A 20,023-nucleotide genomic window follows, 5' to 3' on the forward strand; every position below is an offset into this window, starting at 1 on the left:
ACGCAAGGTTGGCTAGAGAAATATGGATGGGAGATTTTGCCACACCCACCACACAGTCCAGACCTCGCACCATCTGATTATCACCTCTTTGGGCCACTGAAACGTGAGCTGGCAGGAAAGCGCTTTGATGTCGATGAAGAGCTTGTTGACCATGTGCGGAAATGGCTACAAAACCTTGACGGAAATTTCTTCCGAGAGGGTATCTATTCCATGGTGCGGCGTTGGCAGAAGTGTGTCGACAGACTTGGCTGTTACGTAGAGAAATGGACGAGTCAAGGTATGAACACGTGCAAGAATTTTGTTGATAGCATAAAAAAACGCAGATTTTACAGGCATTTTTCGGTTAATTATGAAAGAGCCCTCGTACAACTGGTAATGTAGGTGGGGTTCCTGTGTCTTTTTCCCCCCTATATGTTTTCCAACATGCTTTGTCTTTGTCTTGGAATGAGATTACTTGGTTTTGCTCTGACTGGAATGGGAGAGAAACTGTAAAATGTACAGTTCTGTCATCTGCATTTTTTGCAGCCGCAAATATCAGGGCGATCAGCAAATTTTGGCAAATTTCCCAAAATGGGCAAATCGTGGCAAATTTTTGGGGAAAAAAGAAGCGAAAAAAAGTGCGAAACTTGAAAAATGTTGCAGCTTTGCCTGGGCCCAAGCCAAAGGAAGCTACTCTCTACGGATAATGATCCATTAAAATATTTGTAACAAAGCTATTCACAGTCATTTCATTTCTCAAGTCAAATAAATCGAGTCACTTACACTTCCAACTTCAGTCATGGATCGTTTCATCAAAAAATATTCAAATAAGGACCCAAAGTGCGGCAAATTTCGGGGGGTTTTTTTTGGCAAATGTTGGCAAATTTTAGGTCCCACTTTGGCAAAAAATGCAGATGACAGACAGTTATTTGGGAGATTATATTTTTTGTTTTGTAAATCATCTCTCTGCTATGCATTTTATTAATTTCTTGTGTGATACATATAATAATTTGTAAACATTCGAGTGTATTCCTCTTAGTGGGGACCTGTGCTTGTGTCTGGATGAGCTTGAGTTTGTTTTTTTTGGAGCTTTTTTTTTATATAGCGCAATATCCACTAAACGTGCTCAAAGTGCTTTACAAGGGGTCCCTGGTCAACAGCAACATGTAGGATGGGACATAACCCCTGTTAGGCGATATTCTGACATGGCGGTTTTTTGCAAAAAAAAATCCCAAATTTTGCAAGCTAAAAACAGCAAAATTTGCAAAAATTTTGCAAAAAGTTGCGATTTATTTTCCTAAAAACCCATAATTAGTTCATGAAAGAGAAAGGTATTTGTTTTTAAGGGTTTCATGGCGCTTGCAACAAATGTAAGGTCATAGCAGCACCAGTAAAAAGGAAGAAAATGGGATCTAGTAAAAAGTTCTAGAATTACAATTAAAGTACCCAAGAAAAAGGAAGAACACGCTATCCGTGTACTTATTTTGAGATTATCTCTGTTTCATCCTGACACAAGCACAGGTCCCCAGTGATGATAATGAAAATTTGTCAAAAAGGAGGAAAATCTACCGCCCGTCAGTCAAACCCAAATCTAATGCAAATATAACATAGCTATTCATAGTTATTAGTCCTAATGCACTTCTGATCATTAGACACATCCTGGCCTCTTACAAATATAATTTAATGAATTGTCATTTACAATTAAACAGTTTAGAGGCCTATAATGTCGCCCACTATATCAAGTGATTATGATAAACTTTTGGCCAAAAGACCAGGAGGTATTTGTTTTTACATAACAAACCCGGTTAGTGTCTGTATTATTGCAACCTTGTGATGATGCAGCTTATTCATTAGAATCTGTAATTAATTGCAAAACATCAACAAATCAAATTTAAATTAGCCTTTAAACAATCATTTCTTAAATCGATCAGCCTAACTTATTATCTCTCTATTACCAAATGATATCTATAAACATAATATGAAGATTGAAGGGTAGAGAGAGGGGGAGAATTGATGAATTATTTTTTTAAAAATTGTTTTATAATTAGACACAAGTTGTATTGTGTATTAACAAATTCAGAACAATCAAACAAAAACAAAACAAAAAAATCAAAAAGGAAGAAAAACAAAAAGACAGGTTTATAAAACTTATAAGTATAAGATCGCCAAATGTACTATTTATCATGCTACAGCTAAAAGGTACATAAATATTGACATCCATTTGCTCCATCCCCTTCCCTTACGATCATCATCTCATCCATGGCCACCATGTGTCTTGTGCTACTTTTGACATTTGGCGCCAGTGTGTCTAGACTAACGTCATAAATAAAGAAGTGTCACCAAAATTCATGCAACTGAGCAGAGGTGTGAAAAAATGATAGAAGGCATTTTTTTTTATTCATGAACTACCACTTAGCAGAAAATGTTTGACATGACAAAAACAACGGAACATTTATGAAAAAATCCGCGGGAGATTATCATCACTGGTACCCACTAAATTAAAATTTATTTTTTATTTTTGGCAAAATCTCGAAAATTTGCAAAAAATTGCAAATTTTGCGGCCGCAATGCAAATCAGCGATTTTTTGCGGCCACAAGCGATGAAAAAAACTGCCATGACAGGATATTACAATTTTTCGGACAAAGACAATGCTGCTAAGGGCCAGGTACTCATTTTACACCTGAGTATGGTGAGAGAATGTAAGTAAAGGGCCTTTTCCAAGGACTCAACTATGCGCTGAGCGCGAGGCTCGAACCCAGGACCTTCCGACCTGAAAGCGAGTGTCATACCACTAGACCACATAACCGACTCTTACTCTTAGGTGATCTCAAACTAAGTACAGTGCACTCTGGATACGTCGACGTTGCCTAAGTCGATTTTTTTTTCTTGGTACCTCCCCCTTCTTCCTATATAACATTAGTAAAAAAAAAAAAAAAAAATCCACATAAGTCGATTTCACTCAAGTCGTTCTTATCACTCATGACCACAATAAAATCACAAACAAACAAGTATTCCCATTGGTTAAAAAAGCTACCAGTAAGAATTGTCACTGGTTAAGAATATCCACGACCGATTGGCGCACATCGATGTGATGTAGGTGCTTTGCCTGACGTCCGTGTTCAATGTACATAAGCAGTATCGAATAACTTTGATTTCTTCATCTCAAATTTTACATAGTCGCAAGTTCAAGATTATTTTTTTTTTGGTTCTAAGCCCAGGCCATCCTATGTGATGGCCCTCTTAATTAGTATCAATTTTATCAAGAATTCAAGTCAAGTCTACAACTACAATGGCAAACCTATCGAGGAAAAGGAAGATTCAGCTAATCGATGCATTTGAAGTCTGGCATGACAGAAAATCATAGCAGAGGAAATTGGCATACCAGCCATTTCTGTCTTGACAATTTACAAGAAGCATGGCCTTGACCTAGAGCCTCCTACCCTTCCGCTTTTGGCGAAATAATTTCACTTAATTGGTATACATTCTGCATTCAAGGCAAAAATTCGGCTTTTCACCTTTCCAATCCAGGAAACTTTTTAAAAATCTCTAGTAAAAAAAAAGTGAGCTACGGCTTATTACGTCAGCATCTCATATGGTCAATCAACACACATTTTGTGTGTCTGATTAGTCCCTTCAAAGTGTGTGCAGCTGATGTCAGATATTATAATTTTGTGAAGGGGGTTGGCCCGAAGTATTATTGTTATTATTGTATTGACCCCAATATATGAGGTCAATGACCTAGGTAATATTATATGTTGGCCCCAATCGCTAATATTATTGCCTACCGTCAGCTTTTTTCCCCAATTAAATTTTAGCCCTGTGTATTTGTGTGTGTGCCGGCACGCGCGCGTTTGTTTGATTAAGTGTGTGCTGAAAGTGGGGGGGGGGGGGGGGGGGGGGGGGATCCTGACAACGTTAAATCCATCCATTCAATGCTTTGCTCTGAGACTGCCAGAACCTGTGTGTCCTCTATTATTATTTAACCCCCTTTTTAGTCTTTACACAACCTGCACATTTTTACACATATTATATTTTATCATTTGAGTACTTTTGGTTTGTCTATTACATTTTCTGTTGCAAAGCATGTCATAGTCAATAACAGTAAGTTGATTCCGCTTTTTGATCTCAAATTCTGCTTTTTATGTATTCTGATTCTTCTTTGGGGCTATTGGGGATAAGAAAGAGCATCCGATGACCACTACCGGGACCTCTACTTCTCTGGTCAATTCAACGCGACCAAGCAACATCAACGAAAAGCGCAACATGAAAGGCCATACTTATTCTAGATTGGCTTGCTTTGTTCACATGCATTTTTGCTCATTTTGGTTACACTTTTTTCCACTGTCCCCCTGGGCATCGTCTTATCCGGAGTCTACTATACACGGATAGTGTGCTCTTGGAATCAATTCTCCTTTGTCTTACTTTTTCTTGGGTGCATTAATTGTTATTCTTTAACTTTTTATAATCCTATTATCCACCTCTTTACAGGTGCTGATATGACCTTAATGTGTGCAAGCGCATTCAATCCTCAAAAACAAACAACTGGTAATGGTTAGAACTTCGACTCTTAGTACCGTCGATTGGGGAAACTTTGCCGCTGTGAATTTGGAGCATTTTGAATCAACTCAGCTTTGTTGCAGTTATCGTACCCGTCAGAAGACATGAATTTTTATCAAAGGGAATAATTGACTAAACAATCTCATTGGACCAAAATTCAAGAAGCAAAGTCACCCCAGTTGGCAATGATAGATACCCTCCGACTGGCTCAGGGAGAAAATATCACATTGCCCAGTTCAATTCATATCATGCTCCGAAATTAAATACTAAAATAAAAACAAGATGATTTAGTCCAACTTTTTAAACCAAATTTATTTTCTGATTTGATTTTTCTTTAGAAAGAGAGTGGACAAAATAAATTGATGAACCTATAAGTCATCTGCATGTAAATTTTCAGCCATGAATAATTTCCCTAAACTCTGAGATGCAAATTGACAGACTTGCTTGCAGTAGTTTTCCATCTGACCAGATACCAAAGTACAATCCAAGCGTTGTGGGGGAGGCAATGATTTGAACATTTTGTTGACATCCTCCTCTGGCAACGGGTTTTCCCCTCGTTGTCTCCTTTGAAGATTTTCTTGTTCCTGTAAATGAAATAAAATCAACTCTCCTCAGACCAGATCTTCTAATATTCAAGGCATAAATGCCATTAGGATACCAACTGATATCGAATGTCTATGTATTGAACACAACAATAATACACTGGCTTCAATAAAGAGCAAACATTCTTACATGGTGCTAGTATATTAGCCTTCACTTTAAAGGATTCTTCTCCGCCAAAAAACTGGAAATATCAAGAATCAATGAACATTTTAAAAATATCCAGGAGTCAGGGAATAATAACTTAAATCTGGTTGAATTTGATTTTTTAAATGTGGACACCCCCTCCCCCCACCCCCAAATAAAAGGTTTACATATGTTCTGGCTTCATCCAAAAAAATATATTAGGCTTTCATTAAGTGTAAGTCAGGAGTTAAGGGACCAGTCTTTGAGATTGTGATGAAAAGTTTATCTTCACTTCATAGCATGACTAAAAAAAAATTATATCAAGTTACTTCGAAACAAAACTAATTTTGTCTTGAGTTGACGAATCCAAAACCTGAGGTTCTGACACAGAAAGAACAGTGGCACCTCACAAAAGGGGTAAAAAAAAAAATGTGATGACAAAGCATAAACATCACAATTGTGTTTAAAAATGAAAATAGACCCCGAAAAGCTTTTGTCTCTTACTACAATAAATAATTGCTTGATTACTTCCCTTGAATCTTGATACTCGTGTCTAAATTCAAAAACAATTTTTTATGACAATTATAAGAATAGAATTCGAAATTTGTTTGTACTCGCTTACTATATAGAGTAAATAAAACAATAACTCAATTCAAATAGTTATCCCAACTCATTAGTACCATAAGATATGCTATAAAAATTATCATATGGCTCCAAAATATGTATCTGAAACAATAGGGTTCAACAGTTGTGACGTCACTTTCCTCGCAGAACATTGGCAGACGCCAATATCTCCATCACCGCCCTTATGAAATACTTCTCAAACGAGCATAAAAGTGTATCCAGAGGAGAAACATATGTCTGATCATATTTTGACTTATATACTGCTCAAATGGCATGTGAAAAAGTTCTAGCCAGCATGAAGAATAAAAAGTACTGATTTCTTTGTTTAGAACCAAGCTGCTGGTTGCTGGGGACGTGGCATCAGACTATTGAATCCTATTTCAAAACATTAATAAAAGCCCTACAAAGTCCAAAGACAAATAGAAAACAATGAAAAAAATTATGGTTAAAAATATAATTTTTGGAAATTAGAATTTGAACCGATTCGGGATAATGTGGCATAATTAGAATTTGAACCGATTCGGGATAATGTGTCATCCCTGATTGAGTATTTACCCTTTTCATCAAATATTGTTGTTTGGCCTGCTGTTGTCTGAAGTTATTTCTCTGGTAGTTCAGGTACTTGTTGGTGTCTAAGGCCACCTCATCCACACACTCCATCAACTGACGCATGTTCTTCTCCAACATCGAACTGGAATATCAACAAACATTTTATCCATTCAATTAATCCGTATTGATACGTTTAACAGATGAAACTAAAGACATTTCAAACCAGCATAAGATAAATATCTGAACAAGTGTGTATAAAAGGTGACAGACAAAGCAAGAAAGAAAAATATTAGAAAAAAAAAAAAAATCCCAAAAATCAGTCTACCATCTACTGGGGATCGAACTTCAGACCTTCTGATTACTGGTCAGATGTGCTATCATTACACCACAGAGTCTAAATTAGTAACAATAAAAAAAAATCTGTTTCCTAAGATGCCGAAAAGGCAAGAAATGCATGCCCTGGGACAGAACAATCTGACAAGAAAAGACACACAAGGCTATCCCCCTTCTATAAATTTTATTGTGGACAAACAAAATTCATTAATATGAGACAAACGTTTAATGCAGAATTGATGACTACAGGTGAACAATTCATAAATACAATACAACAGACAAACAAATGGTTGCAATACAACAGACAAACAAATGGTTCCAAACAACAGACAAACAAATGGTTCCAAACAACAGACAAACAAACGGCTGCAATACAACAGACAAACAAATGGCTGCAATACAACAGACAAACAAATGACTGCAGTGCAACAGAAAAATGGTGTGCAGTGTACCTTGTTCCCAAATCCAAAGCTGAAAACTTCTGCTCCTTCTTGTTTTTGTCTGACAGTTCACAAAGCAGGACATTGACCAGATGAGAGTTTCTAAGCACAATGGGAATCTCTTCAAACATGGACTCAAAGTTAATCTTGTGTTTGGTCATGTTTTCAGGGGTAAAGTCATTCTCTCTGTAAAATGTCATCATCTCGGGTGTCAGCCTGTACGCTCTCAGGGACAAAAATCCTTGTGAAGTTCTCAATGGATCTGATGGAAAATTACATTGAAAACTGCAGTCAATAAAGTAAAAATACACCAAACAAACAAACAAAAAAAACAAAAAAAAACAAACAAACAAACAAACAAAAAAGCTTGAGCTTTTATAAAATGCAACACCCATTAAATGTGTTCAAAGCACTTTACAAAGGGTCTCTGACTAACAGCAACATGTAACACACAGAACAGGACATGATGCTCCCAGGCAACATTACAACCACCTTCCCTGACAGAGACAACGCTGTTAATGATCAGCTACTCATTTTACACCTGTACGGTGAGAGAATGCAAGTAAAGAGCATTCACCAAGGACTCAACTATGTGCCGAACGAGGCTCGAACCCAGGACCTTCTGATCCAAAAGCAAGTGTCATACCACTAAACCACATAGCCGCAGAGCAATCAACAGATGCAAACAATGCACACTAGCCAACTGACACCATTTCCCTTTAATTAAAAAAAAATATTTTCAAAAATCACCAACTATGTAATTCACCAATAAAAGGCGCAACTTTAAGGATGGATCAAGCAAACAGAGGTTACGGTAGTAGTTGTGATTATGATGTTGATAGTGTGTGTGGTGATGACAATGCATTGACACTGGCGATAAAAGACCTGCCAAATTGAAGTTTTCTTGGAGTGACAATATGGTAGTCACTAAAGTAAGGTAGTACCATAATTAAATAGCTGGGTAGCTGGGTCTGTGAGATCTGGCAGAAAGAACTTTACAATGGACTATGTCCTATCCAAAGGGTAGAAGCAAGCAATTGCCTTTGTCCTTTTCATGCTAAATAACAAAGAAAAAACCCACCTCAAAGGGCCGAATGGCTAATTTGATCTTAACACAAATATTAAAAGTGACCCATCCCCTCAAAAAGATTATATCCCGAGTTATAAGGATTCTACAATCAAATCTATAGTCAAAATGTAAAATATACTGAGTGAGCTTTTACACAGTGAGAGCGTGAACGCAACTTCTTAAAATTGACCAAAATAAAAAAATATATTTTACGATTACTCAAGTTTACCTGGACAGAGAGAAGTGAACACTCACCATAAATGAGGACAACAGACTCTTCAATAGAATGCTGGTAGTTGAACTGTGAGTCAAGAAATGCTCGATTGATAAAGGAGCCAAAGTATGTAGTCTGATACCAGCCCACGTGGAGATGATCAACGTTGACATGACGCAGATTCCTCATCATTTCCATTTGGTACTGGACGGAGACTGGGCAAGATAGAAAGGAAAGTCTAAATTCAGACACATAAACTAACTCAGACACATATTCCTAATGAAAATAATCCCCCTCTCTCACCCCCCCCCCCCCCCTCAATGCAAAACAAAAACATAGTAACAGCAACAATAACTGGCATCATCGAAGCCTGAGTCACCCCACTGTTACAGCTCTTTGTATGATATCACCTTGGCTGCGGCTATTCAGACGCCAGTCAGGAAAAAAAGAGAAAAATTTAAACAATCACAAAATCATAACATAAAATATCATAATACTACTCCTAGTGTACATCTATTCTCAATAGTAGAAAAATAACTTAATGTAAACTTTTAATGAATTGTCCTTTTCTTAAATCAATTTTTTAAAATACCTTCTATTTAAGAGATTTAAAATTAACTGTTGGTCAAAAGGCCTGAAGGTATTTGTTTTCACTTGTTTTATCTTTGTTACTGTAGCCCAGTGGTTAATGATCTTACGAATAAGACTCAAGTATCTTTAATAAATTAAAATTGTTAAACATTGTAATCACAAAGGTAAAAAAGAGTAAACTGAGTTGAGCACCCCTTATAATTGTAACCGAATATAATCTCTCCATAACCAGATGACGTTTATTAAGTAAATATGAAGATTGATCGAAGAATGGTTGAGAGAGATATATATGGATAAGGGAAAGATAGAAAGAGAGAAACAGAAAGAGAGAGAGAGAGAGAGAGAGAGAGAGAGAGAGAGAGAGAGAGAGAGAGAGAGAGAGAGAGAGAGAGAGAGAGTAGTATAATTGATGGTTTTTTTCTAATTAGGGGAGAAGTTATAATAATTATTTTTTAAATGGACTTATAACTGCACTACCACTCTTGACGCACTTACAAATAAAATCTAGACCCATTTACCCCTTCCTTTTCAACCATCAATTGCTGTGTCTCACTTTTGACATCTTGCGCCAGTTTGTCTGGACTGATGCCATAAAAATGGAAGTGTCACCTAATTTCATGCAACTGAGCACAGGTGTCATAGTAAAACACAAGACATGATGGTGATTCTTTTATGGATAGGAAAATGTTTGACACTGAAAAATCAGCAGAAAATCCCAAAATCCGAAATTCCACGGAAGATTATCATTACTGAGTAATGTATTTATGTCTTCATTACTTTTTGCCGTTGGGCTGTGGAAGAGTTTTGAACCAGAATTGTTCCATGTTCTGTAATTTGTTCTATTCATTTTCATCACAAATACCAAATCCTACTTTGATCAAAATCCTCGTCATCATTGTGTTTGGGAAATGGGAAGCAATTTGTTATCTCCAACTTGTTGTCAACGACCAATCCAAGCAGGACCCCTTGAACAAGATCTGTACCTCCAGCCCCTTCTTCCTGACTGTGCTTGATAATTTTAAGCGCAACCTGCAAAAAATGAAAAAAAAAACAACAAAAACATTCTCAAAGTTTGCGAAATATATTCCGACCATTATCAAAGTTTTCATTCTCCAAATCTAAAGTGTTCCCCATATATTCTCTTGTCACAGCAAACTATACATGTCAGCCCTAAAATGGTACCAAACAGCAAGGAGATGTGCACCCATTTCAGCATTATATCGAAAGACGACATACATCAAAAAGCGAATCAGAAGTTCCCAACTTCATCCACAATTATAAGATATTACTATACTGGATATAAAGTAGGTACTTTGGTAAACGTCCATTTGAACTCCAGCAGTGAGCTGCTAAAAAGACTATAGAAAAAGTTCCATAGATATTTTGTTTATGGATGGATTTCAATGATTTATGTCTTACTTCCTTCAGGAAAAATTACCATGTCGTTTGGTGTTGTTTATTGTCAAATCAATGCCAATTTATATCTTTTGATCGTGGATAAAATAGGGTATAATTTTGCTTCGGATAACTAAAAAATTAGAAATTTGTAAATCAAAATTCCAGTGAGGGCACGTGATTTAACATATTATTACCGCATCCCCGAAATTTGTTCCAGCAAAATCCTTACTCAAATCTTAACGGCCAATTTATAAATCCAAATGGTGGTCACTAGTGGACATGCAACAGTTTTTCAGGCCACAAAGTCCCTCAGCAGGAAATAACGAAGGCAAATAGAAATAGAAGGACATTTTTCAGCCTTTAAACAGAGATGCCAACTAAAAATTTAGCTCAATTTCAGACACCACTTGGAGGAATTTCCGCAAACAAGAAAAGGGAATTTGGATGGTATTTGGCATTGTGTTAATATATCCTCTTATTCTAAAGTGATACCTGATTAGGACAATACAATAAATAAACACAATGCCAAATACCATCCAAAGTCCCTTTATTTCAAATGAAGTAAAGCTCCAAAAACTAATGGTGGTGGTAGTAATAATGATACATGGGTAGTGGTTGTAGTAGGATTGACAGATGATGATGATGATGTGGTGGCGGTGATTATAGTAGTAGTGGTAGTGATAACGACTGGTGGGAGTGGTTGTGGTAGTAATGGTAATGATGTTGATGTAGTGGTTGTTTTAGTAGTAGTGGTGGTAGTGATGGTGGTGGTTGCTGTTGTAGTGGTAGTGATGGTGGTGGTTGTAGTAATCGTGGTAGTAGTAGTAGCAATGATGATGTGGTGGTGGTTATAGTCGTAATGATGTGGCTGTGGTGGTAACAGTACTAGTAGTAATGTTGATGTGTTGGTTGTTCTAGTAATAGTGGTAGTGATGGTGTGGTTGTGGTAGTAGCAATGATGATGATGTGGTGGCGGTTGTTGTAGTACTAGTAGGCACTTTGATAAAATTTTCAAACTCAAAATATCTTGATCTGACTCAGTCAGGGGGATGGGACTTGAAAAAACATAAAATTTGATATCTTATTTGTTTCTCTACGACCTACGGTTCCGGAGTTATTTATATTTTTCTACTGAAATTTTTTGTCAATTTTACAGAGAGAATATGTGATCTCACCGCTGCCTTAAAACCCGCATCTCGCGGCTATTGGGAAATTTTGAGTCTTGCAGTTAACATAGCCCACTTATTGTTTTCAGTAATTTTGTTTCAATTAAAAAATAAATGGCAAGTGTTAGATATCATTTTAAAGGTCAGAAAATAAAAGCTTTATTTTCATATAAATCATTTTCATGTATGGAAAGTATGGAAAAAATTAAGGATAAATGAAAATGGAAAAAAATATGAGATTTTTGTCCTAAAAAGTGGGATTGGTGGAGGGGAAAAATAAAATAATGAGCGAGTGTATCAATTTTGATGAAATTTGGCAGAGATATTCTTCAATTAATTGTCTATTGATGTTTGAAGTATAATTAAAATGTATCCATAATTTAAAAAGTTCTTGTAATTCAAAAATTTATAAATTTTTATTACACTTTCTGAGAAATACAATCAGGAATTAAGAATGAAACACACCGTTAGAAAGCTCGTTTTGTGCCCTTTATAATGATACCAACATTAGTCACATAGGTTCACAAATAACGCCATGGTGACCAACACAGTAAAGGGCCAAAAATAAAGTTCCAAAAAACGAGTTTCACCTTACAGTGAGCCTATCGGCGGCCACTGGACTGGAGTTATCAAAGTGCCTAGTTGTAGTGATAATGTGGTGGTGGTGGTTGCTGTTGTAGTGGGTAGTGATGGTGGTGGTTGTAGTAGTGGTGGTGATAATGATGTGGTTGTTGCTGTAGTAGTAGTGACAGTGATAATGTGGTGGTGGTGGTTGCTGTTGTAGTGGGTAGTGATGGTGGTTGTTGTAGTGGTGGTGATGATGATGTGGTTGTTGTAGTAGTAGTGGTAGTGATAATGTGGTGGTGGTTGAAGTAATGGTGGTGGTGATGATGTGGTTGTTGTAGTTGTTGTAGTAGTGATGATGTGCTTGTGGTTTTTGTTGTAGTAGTGATGATGATGTGGTGGTTGTTGCAGTAATAGTTAGTAGTGGTAGTGATGGTTGTAATTGTAGTGGTGGTTGTAGTAGTGGCAGTGATTATGATGATGTGGTGGTAGAGGTGATGGGGGTTCCCTTGGAGTTGGAGCAATATGTCCTCGCCGGAATTTGATCGAAGTTGCCCGTAACCGGGAATTTTTTGCTCCAGACCGGATTCTTTTCATTTTCACTTTTCTTCTGCTCATCCGATTTTCAAAATTTTGTTATCATTAGCAACAAGATATGAAGTGAATAGAAAAGTGCCAGAAGACAATAGAGAATAAAAAATTTTCGCGGCGGTGGTGGGGTTCGAACCTGCGACCTTATTGGTACGACAACTCCGCCTGGCAGGTGAGAGCGTGGCTCTACCGTGTGAGCTATCCACGAACACAAAAATATTCGTTTCAAACCCAAAGTCATTACTAGATCCCTCTCTCACCCACTTCTTGAGACCGCCGATTCGTTCGTACACCACCATCGCGAATAATTTTGACCAGCAGTTAAGCTTAATAGCCAATAGCTGAATAGCGACGCACAGTTACACCTATGTGATGAATTCTTTTGATATTTATTTGTTTCATGACAACATTTCACTCATTTACGTATTACACGTTGTATGATTGTTCGTATTAATGAATGGTATGTACTTCAAACTTTAACGTTTAGAGTTCTGCTTCAAATCCTCGGAAAAATCGTTCGTATCAATGTTTTTGTCTCAAGGAAATCGAAATGGCGGCGGCCTTGTTTACTTCCGACACAAAAGTGCACCACTAATTTTATCTTATTTCGCGATTTGTTGATTGAAGACCTATCCTTCGCTTAATATTATATAAAGCGTTGTATGATGATTTAGAATTACAAAGAGGCATCAAAATAATAAATCATCCTGTTGATGAAGTAGAAAGAATTCATGGAAAAGCAATAGAAAGGAAAGCATTCTCAATTACCAACAATAAAAAAAAAACATATTTTATACCATGAATTTGATCTTTTGCCATCTGGGAGAAGTTTTTGTCAGATTAAATGTGGAACTAACAAGTATAAATCAACGTTCGTTCCATCAGCAATAAAAATGTTGAATATTTCGTATGGTACAGCAAAACCAAGGATTGATGCGTTGACTGATTGACTGATTAATTTGTTTAATGTTAGGCTAGATGAAGTGACCAATTGATAATGATGATATTATTTGGTGTTGAATTGCCAAGAATGTAACGAATTGAAAATGAAATGAAAATGTTAATGTTGTGTATGTCGCATGCGTGAAAGAAAGAGAGGAAGAGAGAGAGGAGAGAGAGAGAGAGAGAGAGAGAGAGAGAGAGAGAGAGAGAGAATGGGTAGGAGTGAGGTGTCTGTTCAATGTTATAGTTATCATATAACGTTATGACAAGTGTAACTAAATGACAAATTGCCATATTTATGGACAATAAAGATCTATTATTATTATTATTATTATTATTATTATATTCTCAACACAAACATATAACATAGAAACGATTGAGACATTGAGTATGCTCCGGTGTATGGGGTGAATTTTTAATTCAGAAAAGTGAGTGGAGCAGGCACTTATGTTGGTAACAACAAGATATGAAGTGAATAGAAAAGTGCCAGAAGACAATAGAGAATAAAAAATTTTCGCGGCGGTGGTGGGGTTCGAACCTGCGACCTTATTGGTACGACAACTCCGCCTGGCAGGTGAGAGCGTGGCTCTACCGTGTGAGCTATCCACGAACACAAAATATTCGTTTCAAACCCAAAGTCATTACTAGATCCCTCTCTCACCCACTTCTTGAGACCGCCGATTTGTTCGTACACCACCATCGCGAATAATTTTGACCAGCAGTTAAGCTTAATAGCCAATATTCTCAACACAAACATATAACATAGAAACGATTGAGACATTGAGTATGCTCCGGTGTATGGGGTGAATTTTTAATTCAGAAAAGTGAGTGGAGCAGGCACTTATGTTGGTAACAACAAGATATGAAGTGAATAGAAAAGTGCCAGAAGACAATAGAGAATAAAAAATTTTCGCGGCGGTGGTGGGGTTCGAACCTGCGACCTTATTGGTACGACAACTCCGCCTGGCAGGTGAGAGCGTGGCTCTACCGTGTGAGCTATCCACGAACACAAAAATATTCGTTTCAAACCCAAAGTCATTACTAGATCCCTCTCTCACCCACTTCTTGAGACCGCGTAGAGCCACGCTCTCACCTGCCAGGCGGAGTTGTCGTACCAATAAGGTCGCAGGTTCGAACCCCACCACCGCCGCGAAAATTTTTTATTCTCTATTGTCTTCTGGCACTTTTCTATTCACTTCATATCTTGTTGTTACCAACATAAGTGCCTGCTCCACTCACTTTTCTGAATTAAAAATTCACCCCATACACCGGAGCATACTCAATGTCTCAATCGTTTCTATGTTATATGTTTGTGTTGAGAATATTGGCTATTAAGCTTAACTGCTGGTCAAAATTATTCGCGATGGTGGTGTACGAACGAATCGGCGGTCTCAAGAAGTGGGTGAGAGAGGGATCTAGTAATGACTTTGGGTTTGAAACGAATATTTTTGTGTTCGTGGATAGCTCACACGGTAGAGCCACGCTCTCACCTGCCAGGCGGAGTTGTCGTACCAATAAGGTCGCAGGTTCGAACCCCACCACCGCCGCGAAAAAATTTTTTATTCTCTATTGTCTTCTGGCACTTTTCTATTCACTTCATATCTTGTTGTTACCAACATAAGTGCCTGCTCCACTCACTTTTCTGAATTAAAAATTCACCCCATACACCGGAGCATACTCAATGTCTCAATCGTTTCTATGTTATATGTTTGTGTTGAGAATATTGGCTATTAAGCTTAACTGCTGGTCAAAATTATTCGCGATGGTGGTGTACGAACGAATCGGCGGTCTCAAGAAGTGGGTGAGAGAGGGATCTAGTAATGACTTTGGGTTTGAAACGAATATTTTTGTGTTCGTGGATAGCTCACACGGTAGAGCCACGCTCTCACCTGCCAGGCGGAGTTGTCGTACCAATAAGGTCGCAGGTTCGAACCCCACCACCGCCGCGAAAATTTTTTATTCTCTATTGTCTTCTGGCACTTTTCTATTCACTTCATATCTTGTTGTTACCAACATAAGTGCCTGCTCCACTCACTTTTCTGAATTAAAAATTCACCCCATACACCGGAGCATACTCAATGTCTCAATCGTTTCTATGTTATATGTTTGTGTTGAGAATATTGGCTATTAAGCTTAACTGCTGGTCAAAATTATTCGCGATGGTGGTGTACGAACGAATCGGCGGTCTCAAGAAGTGGGTGAGAGAGGGATCTAGTAATGACTTTGGGTTTGAAACGAATATTTTTGTGTTCGTGGATAGCTCACACGGTAGAGCCACGCTCTCACCTGCCAGGCGGAGTTGTCGTACCAATAAGGTCGCAGGTTCGAACCCCACCACCGCCGCGAAAATTTTTTATTCTCTATTGTCTTCTGGCACTTTTCTATTCACTTCATATCTTGTTGTTACCAACATAAGTGCCTGCTCCACTCACTTTTCTGAATTAAAAATTCACCCCATACACCGGAGCATACTCAATGTCTCAATCGTTTCTATGTTATATGTTTGTGTTGAGAATATTGGCTATTAAGCTTAACTGCTGGTCAAAATTATTCGCGATGGTGGTGTACGAACGAATCGGCGGTCTCAAGAAGTGGGTGAGAGAGGGATCTAGTAATGACTTTGGGTTTGAAACGAATATTTTTGTGTTCGTGGATAGCTCACACGGTAGAGCCACGCTCTCACCTGCCAGGCGGAGTTGTCGTACCAATAAGGTCGCAGGTTCGAACCCCACCACCGCCGCGAAAATTTTTTATTCTCTATTGTCTTCTGGCACTTTTCTATTCACTTCATATCTTGTTGTTACCAACATAAGTGCCTGCTCCACTCACTTTTCCGTTATCATTAGCATTGCGTTGAAAAGCACTGTATAACAATATTGGTTTCATTGAGCCAAACCCAATTTGATTATTTTTTTTTTTTTCCCAAAGTACCTAGAGAGGTGCGCCGGTGTTACCAATACTTAGACGTCTACCTATCCTAGGGAGTTGGGAGACCCTACTCTTTAAATTCAATAATCTGTCGTTTTTCTTTTTAATATCATCAATTTTTACTTGACCTACTCCTACTTTCAATTTGAGACAAAAACGAGTTCACTCAATTGCAAAGAAACGCAAGAAGATGTCTCCATATTGAAAATTAAAAAGACCCATTCTCATTCGCAAACCAACATAAAACGCGTTGAATTCGAATCAGAAATAACCCTTACAAAAGTGAGAGTAGGAGACTAGATAGTCATAATTAATGTATATGTATCGATCCAGCCAAAAATCTACTTTAATTTAAGTCTTTCCTCACCAGCCCATCTATCTGAATAATTTGAACTCGGGAATCTGCTCCACGTTTGCTCGACATCTTGCCACTTGCCGACATTTTTATTTCACTTCTCTTCACAATCAGTGTTGGGTTATTTGATCGCTTTTACTCGATCGACGATCGAGCGCCAAGCCACGAGTCAGTGCTCGATCTCAATGCCGGAAGAGCGAGTTAGTAAAACGATTACTCGATCGTAAAACGATCAGGCGGGTTGTGAGCTTGAGACGATCTTGACACGTGAGACGAGCTTGAGACGATCAGGATTCGAGCGAGCGGAGGGGTAACGAGTGTTTCGAATCATTTCAAATTCAAACGATCACAGTTTGCCATCCGATACCAATCGCCAATGTTTGCACACGGTAGTCTGTGGTTCTTCCACAGCCCTCACTCCTTGTCAGATGTTAGTGTGTCTGGGTGGCAGTGGCAGGGAAATTCGTATAGGTGTATCACGCGTGTGTGACAAGACTTCATTAAACCTACTAAAGTTTGACTATCACACACACACACACACACATACACACACACACACACACACACACACACACTAAGGCTATTTCTATGACACACGCGCATCCCTCTATCAATGAACACTCCTACAGTAGTGCGGCTATGTGGTCTAGTCATGACGTAACTATAGGTAGTACTCTAGTCGACCATGGGTCTCGTGCATTATAATGGTCTAGTGGTATGACACCCGCTTTGGGATCGGAAAGTCCTGGGTTCGAGCCTCGCGCTCGGTGCATAGTTGAGTCTTTGGACAAGGCTTTTTACTCACATTCTCTCACCGTACTCAGGTGTAAAATGAGTACCTGGCCGTTAACAGCGTTGTCTTTGTCTGAAAAATTGTAATATCGCCTAACAGGCGGCATGTCCCGTCCTACATATCAAATGTTGCTGTTGACCGGGGACCCCTTTACAAAGCGCTTTGATCACATTTAGTGGATATTGTAAAGCTCAATTTTTTAAAGTAAAACATTAGCTTTGAATATGGAATGTTTCAATTTTAGATGCCTGTGTATTCTTTGTTAGTTCCCATCATCATCATCATCATCATCATCATCATCATCAGGGGCAGCGGTACGGTCTTTGGTTGGCACCCGAAAGGTACCGAGTTCGATCACCCGCCGCTGAGTGGTCTTGAGCAAGTCACCTTGCCCTAACTAAATTTGCGGCGCTGCACTGCGGCTATCGCTTGGGTTATTCCAGTCTTCCCTTAGAATAGACCCAAAAGACGAATCTCCCCTATGGGATGAATAAAGGGAATTATGTTTAATTTATTTATCATCACCATCATATCAGCGGGATCATCATCATCACCACCACCCTAATAATAATGGATAAAATAAATATCAACACATTTCAATGTAATAATCAATCTAAAATCAATCAGTGCTCCTAAAAGACCCTTTGATTTTTTTGTCTAATTCGTTCCATACTTTTGGAGTCCCGACAAAGAAAGATTTTCAGCTAACTATAGTTTATATATGGGAATATTAATCAGTCGTTTATATTGGAATCGGAGTTGTCTAGCAGGTGTATTAGTTCAAAGCGCATTTCCAAGGATTTACCATGCTCAATGAACTTCACAATATTTTATTTAATTTATTCCTCCGGCACGCCATATCGACCATACATCCATTTCGTACAGTAGGTACCGATCGCTGTTTGGAGTCTTTTTGTATTAAAGCTCTTTACAATACCCGTCATTGCTTATAAGATAAGAATACATTCACACCTGAGTCAAGTGCCTGACACACGGACTTAACGTCTGGATCACAATTTTCAACAATCACTGTCACTCATCCGGCCATTGATAAGGCTTGATTTTGTGACAAGAGACACCGTACCACTGAGCGACCGAACAAATAATCACCATCTGCGCCATCGTCATCATCATCATCATCATTATCATCATCCTCATCACAGCCGTAACAGCCAGCAAAACCACAATCATCATCTTCGGGTCCGGTCTATCCGTGTGGGGGGGGGGGGGGGTGGGGGTGGAACCTGCTAAAGTATTTCATTTTTTAAACAGAAACACGATAATCATCATCATCATCATCATCATCGTCATCCATTGTCGTCGGCATCGTTATCATCGTGTCCGGGCAATCCGTGTGTGTCTGGGTGTGGAACCTGCTAAATATTATTATTATCTACCTACCTAATAAAAACACACCATTCTTGTTCATTTATTTTTCAAATAATGAAATGAAAGGCACGACCTTTCCCGCACACACAAGAGGCGATGACGACCAGTGACAAATTATGGGAGGTGGGGGCGGCCGACAACTTTTGGCGCGACATAAATATGAAATGTTAAGGTGACAGCGGGATGATGGTGGTGGGAGGGGGGGGGTCTCAACCCTTCACCATCAACAACTGTTTGATGGCGTGTGTGTGTGTGTGTGTGTGTGTGTGTGTATGTGTGTGTGATGCGACGAACGATCATAATCAAGGCTGCCAGACAGCCAGATTTCTTCTTGCCCAAGTAGTCAAATAGACCCCAAATAGCCAAACACCACAAGCATTCTGACTCCCTTGAAAAACTCATTTGTTTTGATTAACAAAACAATCGACTACAGTTGGATAAACTTATCTTTTCATTTTTTTTAAATAAAATATTTTTTTAAAAATGAATAATAATAGAAAAGCGTTTCTTAGTAACCAATTTTGAACTTGGCCATCTGGCAGCCCCCCATCATAACCAGCTGCAGTCAAGCCAGCCACAGACATAAGAGAGGGAGGGGTATGTGAAGTTTCCTGTGGCAAACGAGTTGCTCGTGTTTTTTTTTTTTCAAACGAATCACTGCTCGATGACGTCACTGACTCGAAACCCGCCCGAAACCGACTCGATTTTAGAGGACTCGATCGAAAACCCGCTCGATTTGATCGTTTCAAACTCGACCCAGCACTAAAATCACTCGGTCGGTAATCTCCCTTCTCATAAGGAGCAGCGAAAACTT

General features: G+C 38.5%; 1 protein-coding gene across 1 annotated transcript; it reads right to left on the reverse strand.

The window, feature by feature from the left end:
- Positions 1-4,831: 4,831 nt before the first annotated feature.
- Positions 4,832-20,020, reverse strand: LOC144963294 (eukaryotic translation initiation factor 3 subunit H-A-like). The gene is made up of 7 exons (XM_078897184.1): positions 19,976-20,020; positions 17,040-17,135; positions 9,956-10,112; positions 8,534-8,707; positions 7,222-7,471; positions 6,443-6,578; positions 4,832-5,121 (listed from the first exon to the last, which is right to left on the reverse strand). Exons 1-7 carry the CDS (start codon positions 20,003-20,005, stop codon positions 4,906-4,908), a joined length of 1,059 nt encoding a protein of 352 aa, XP_078753310.1. The 5' UTR covers positions 20,006-20,020; the 3' UTR covers positions 4,832-4,905.
- Positions 20,021-20,023: the final 3 nt, after the last annotated feature.

Source organism: Berghia stephanieae, chromosome 1 (assembly GCF_034508935.2).
Source record: "Berghia stephanieae isolate SIO BIC M18660-M18661 chromosome 1, UCSD_Bste_1.3, whole genome shotgun sequence".
Classification (NCBI taxonomy): Eukaryota; Metazoa; Mollusca; class Gastropoda; order Nudibranchia; family Aeolidiidae; genus Berghia; species Berghia stephanieae.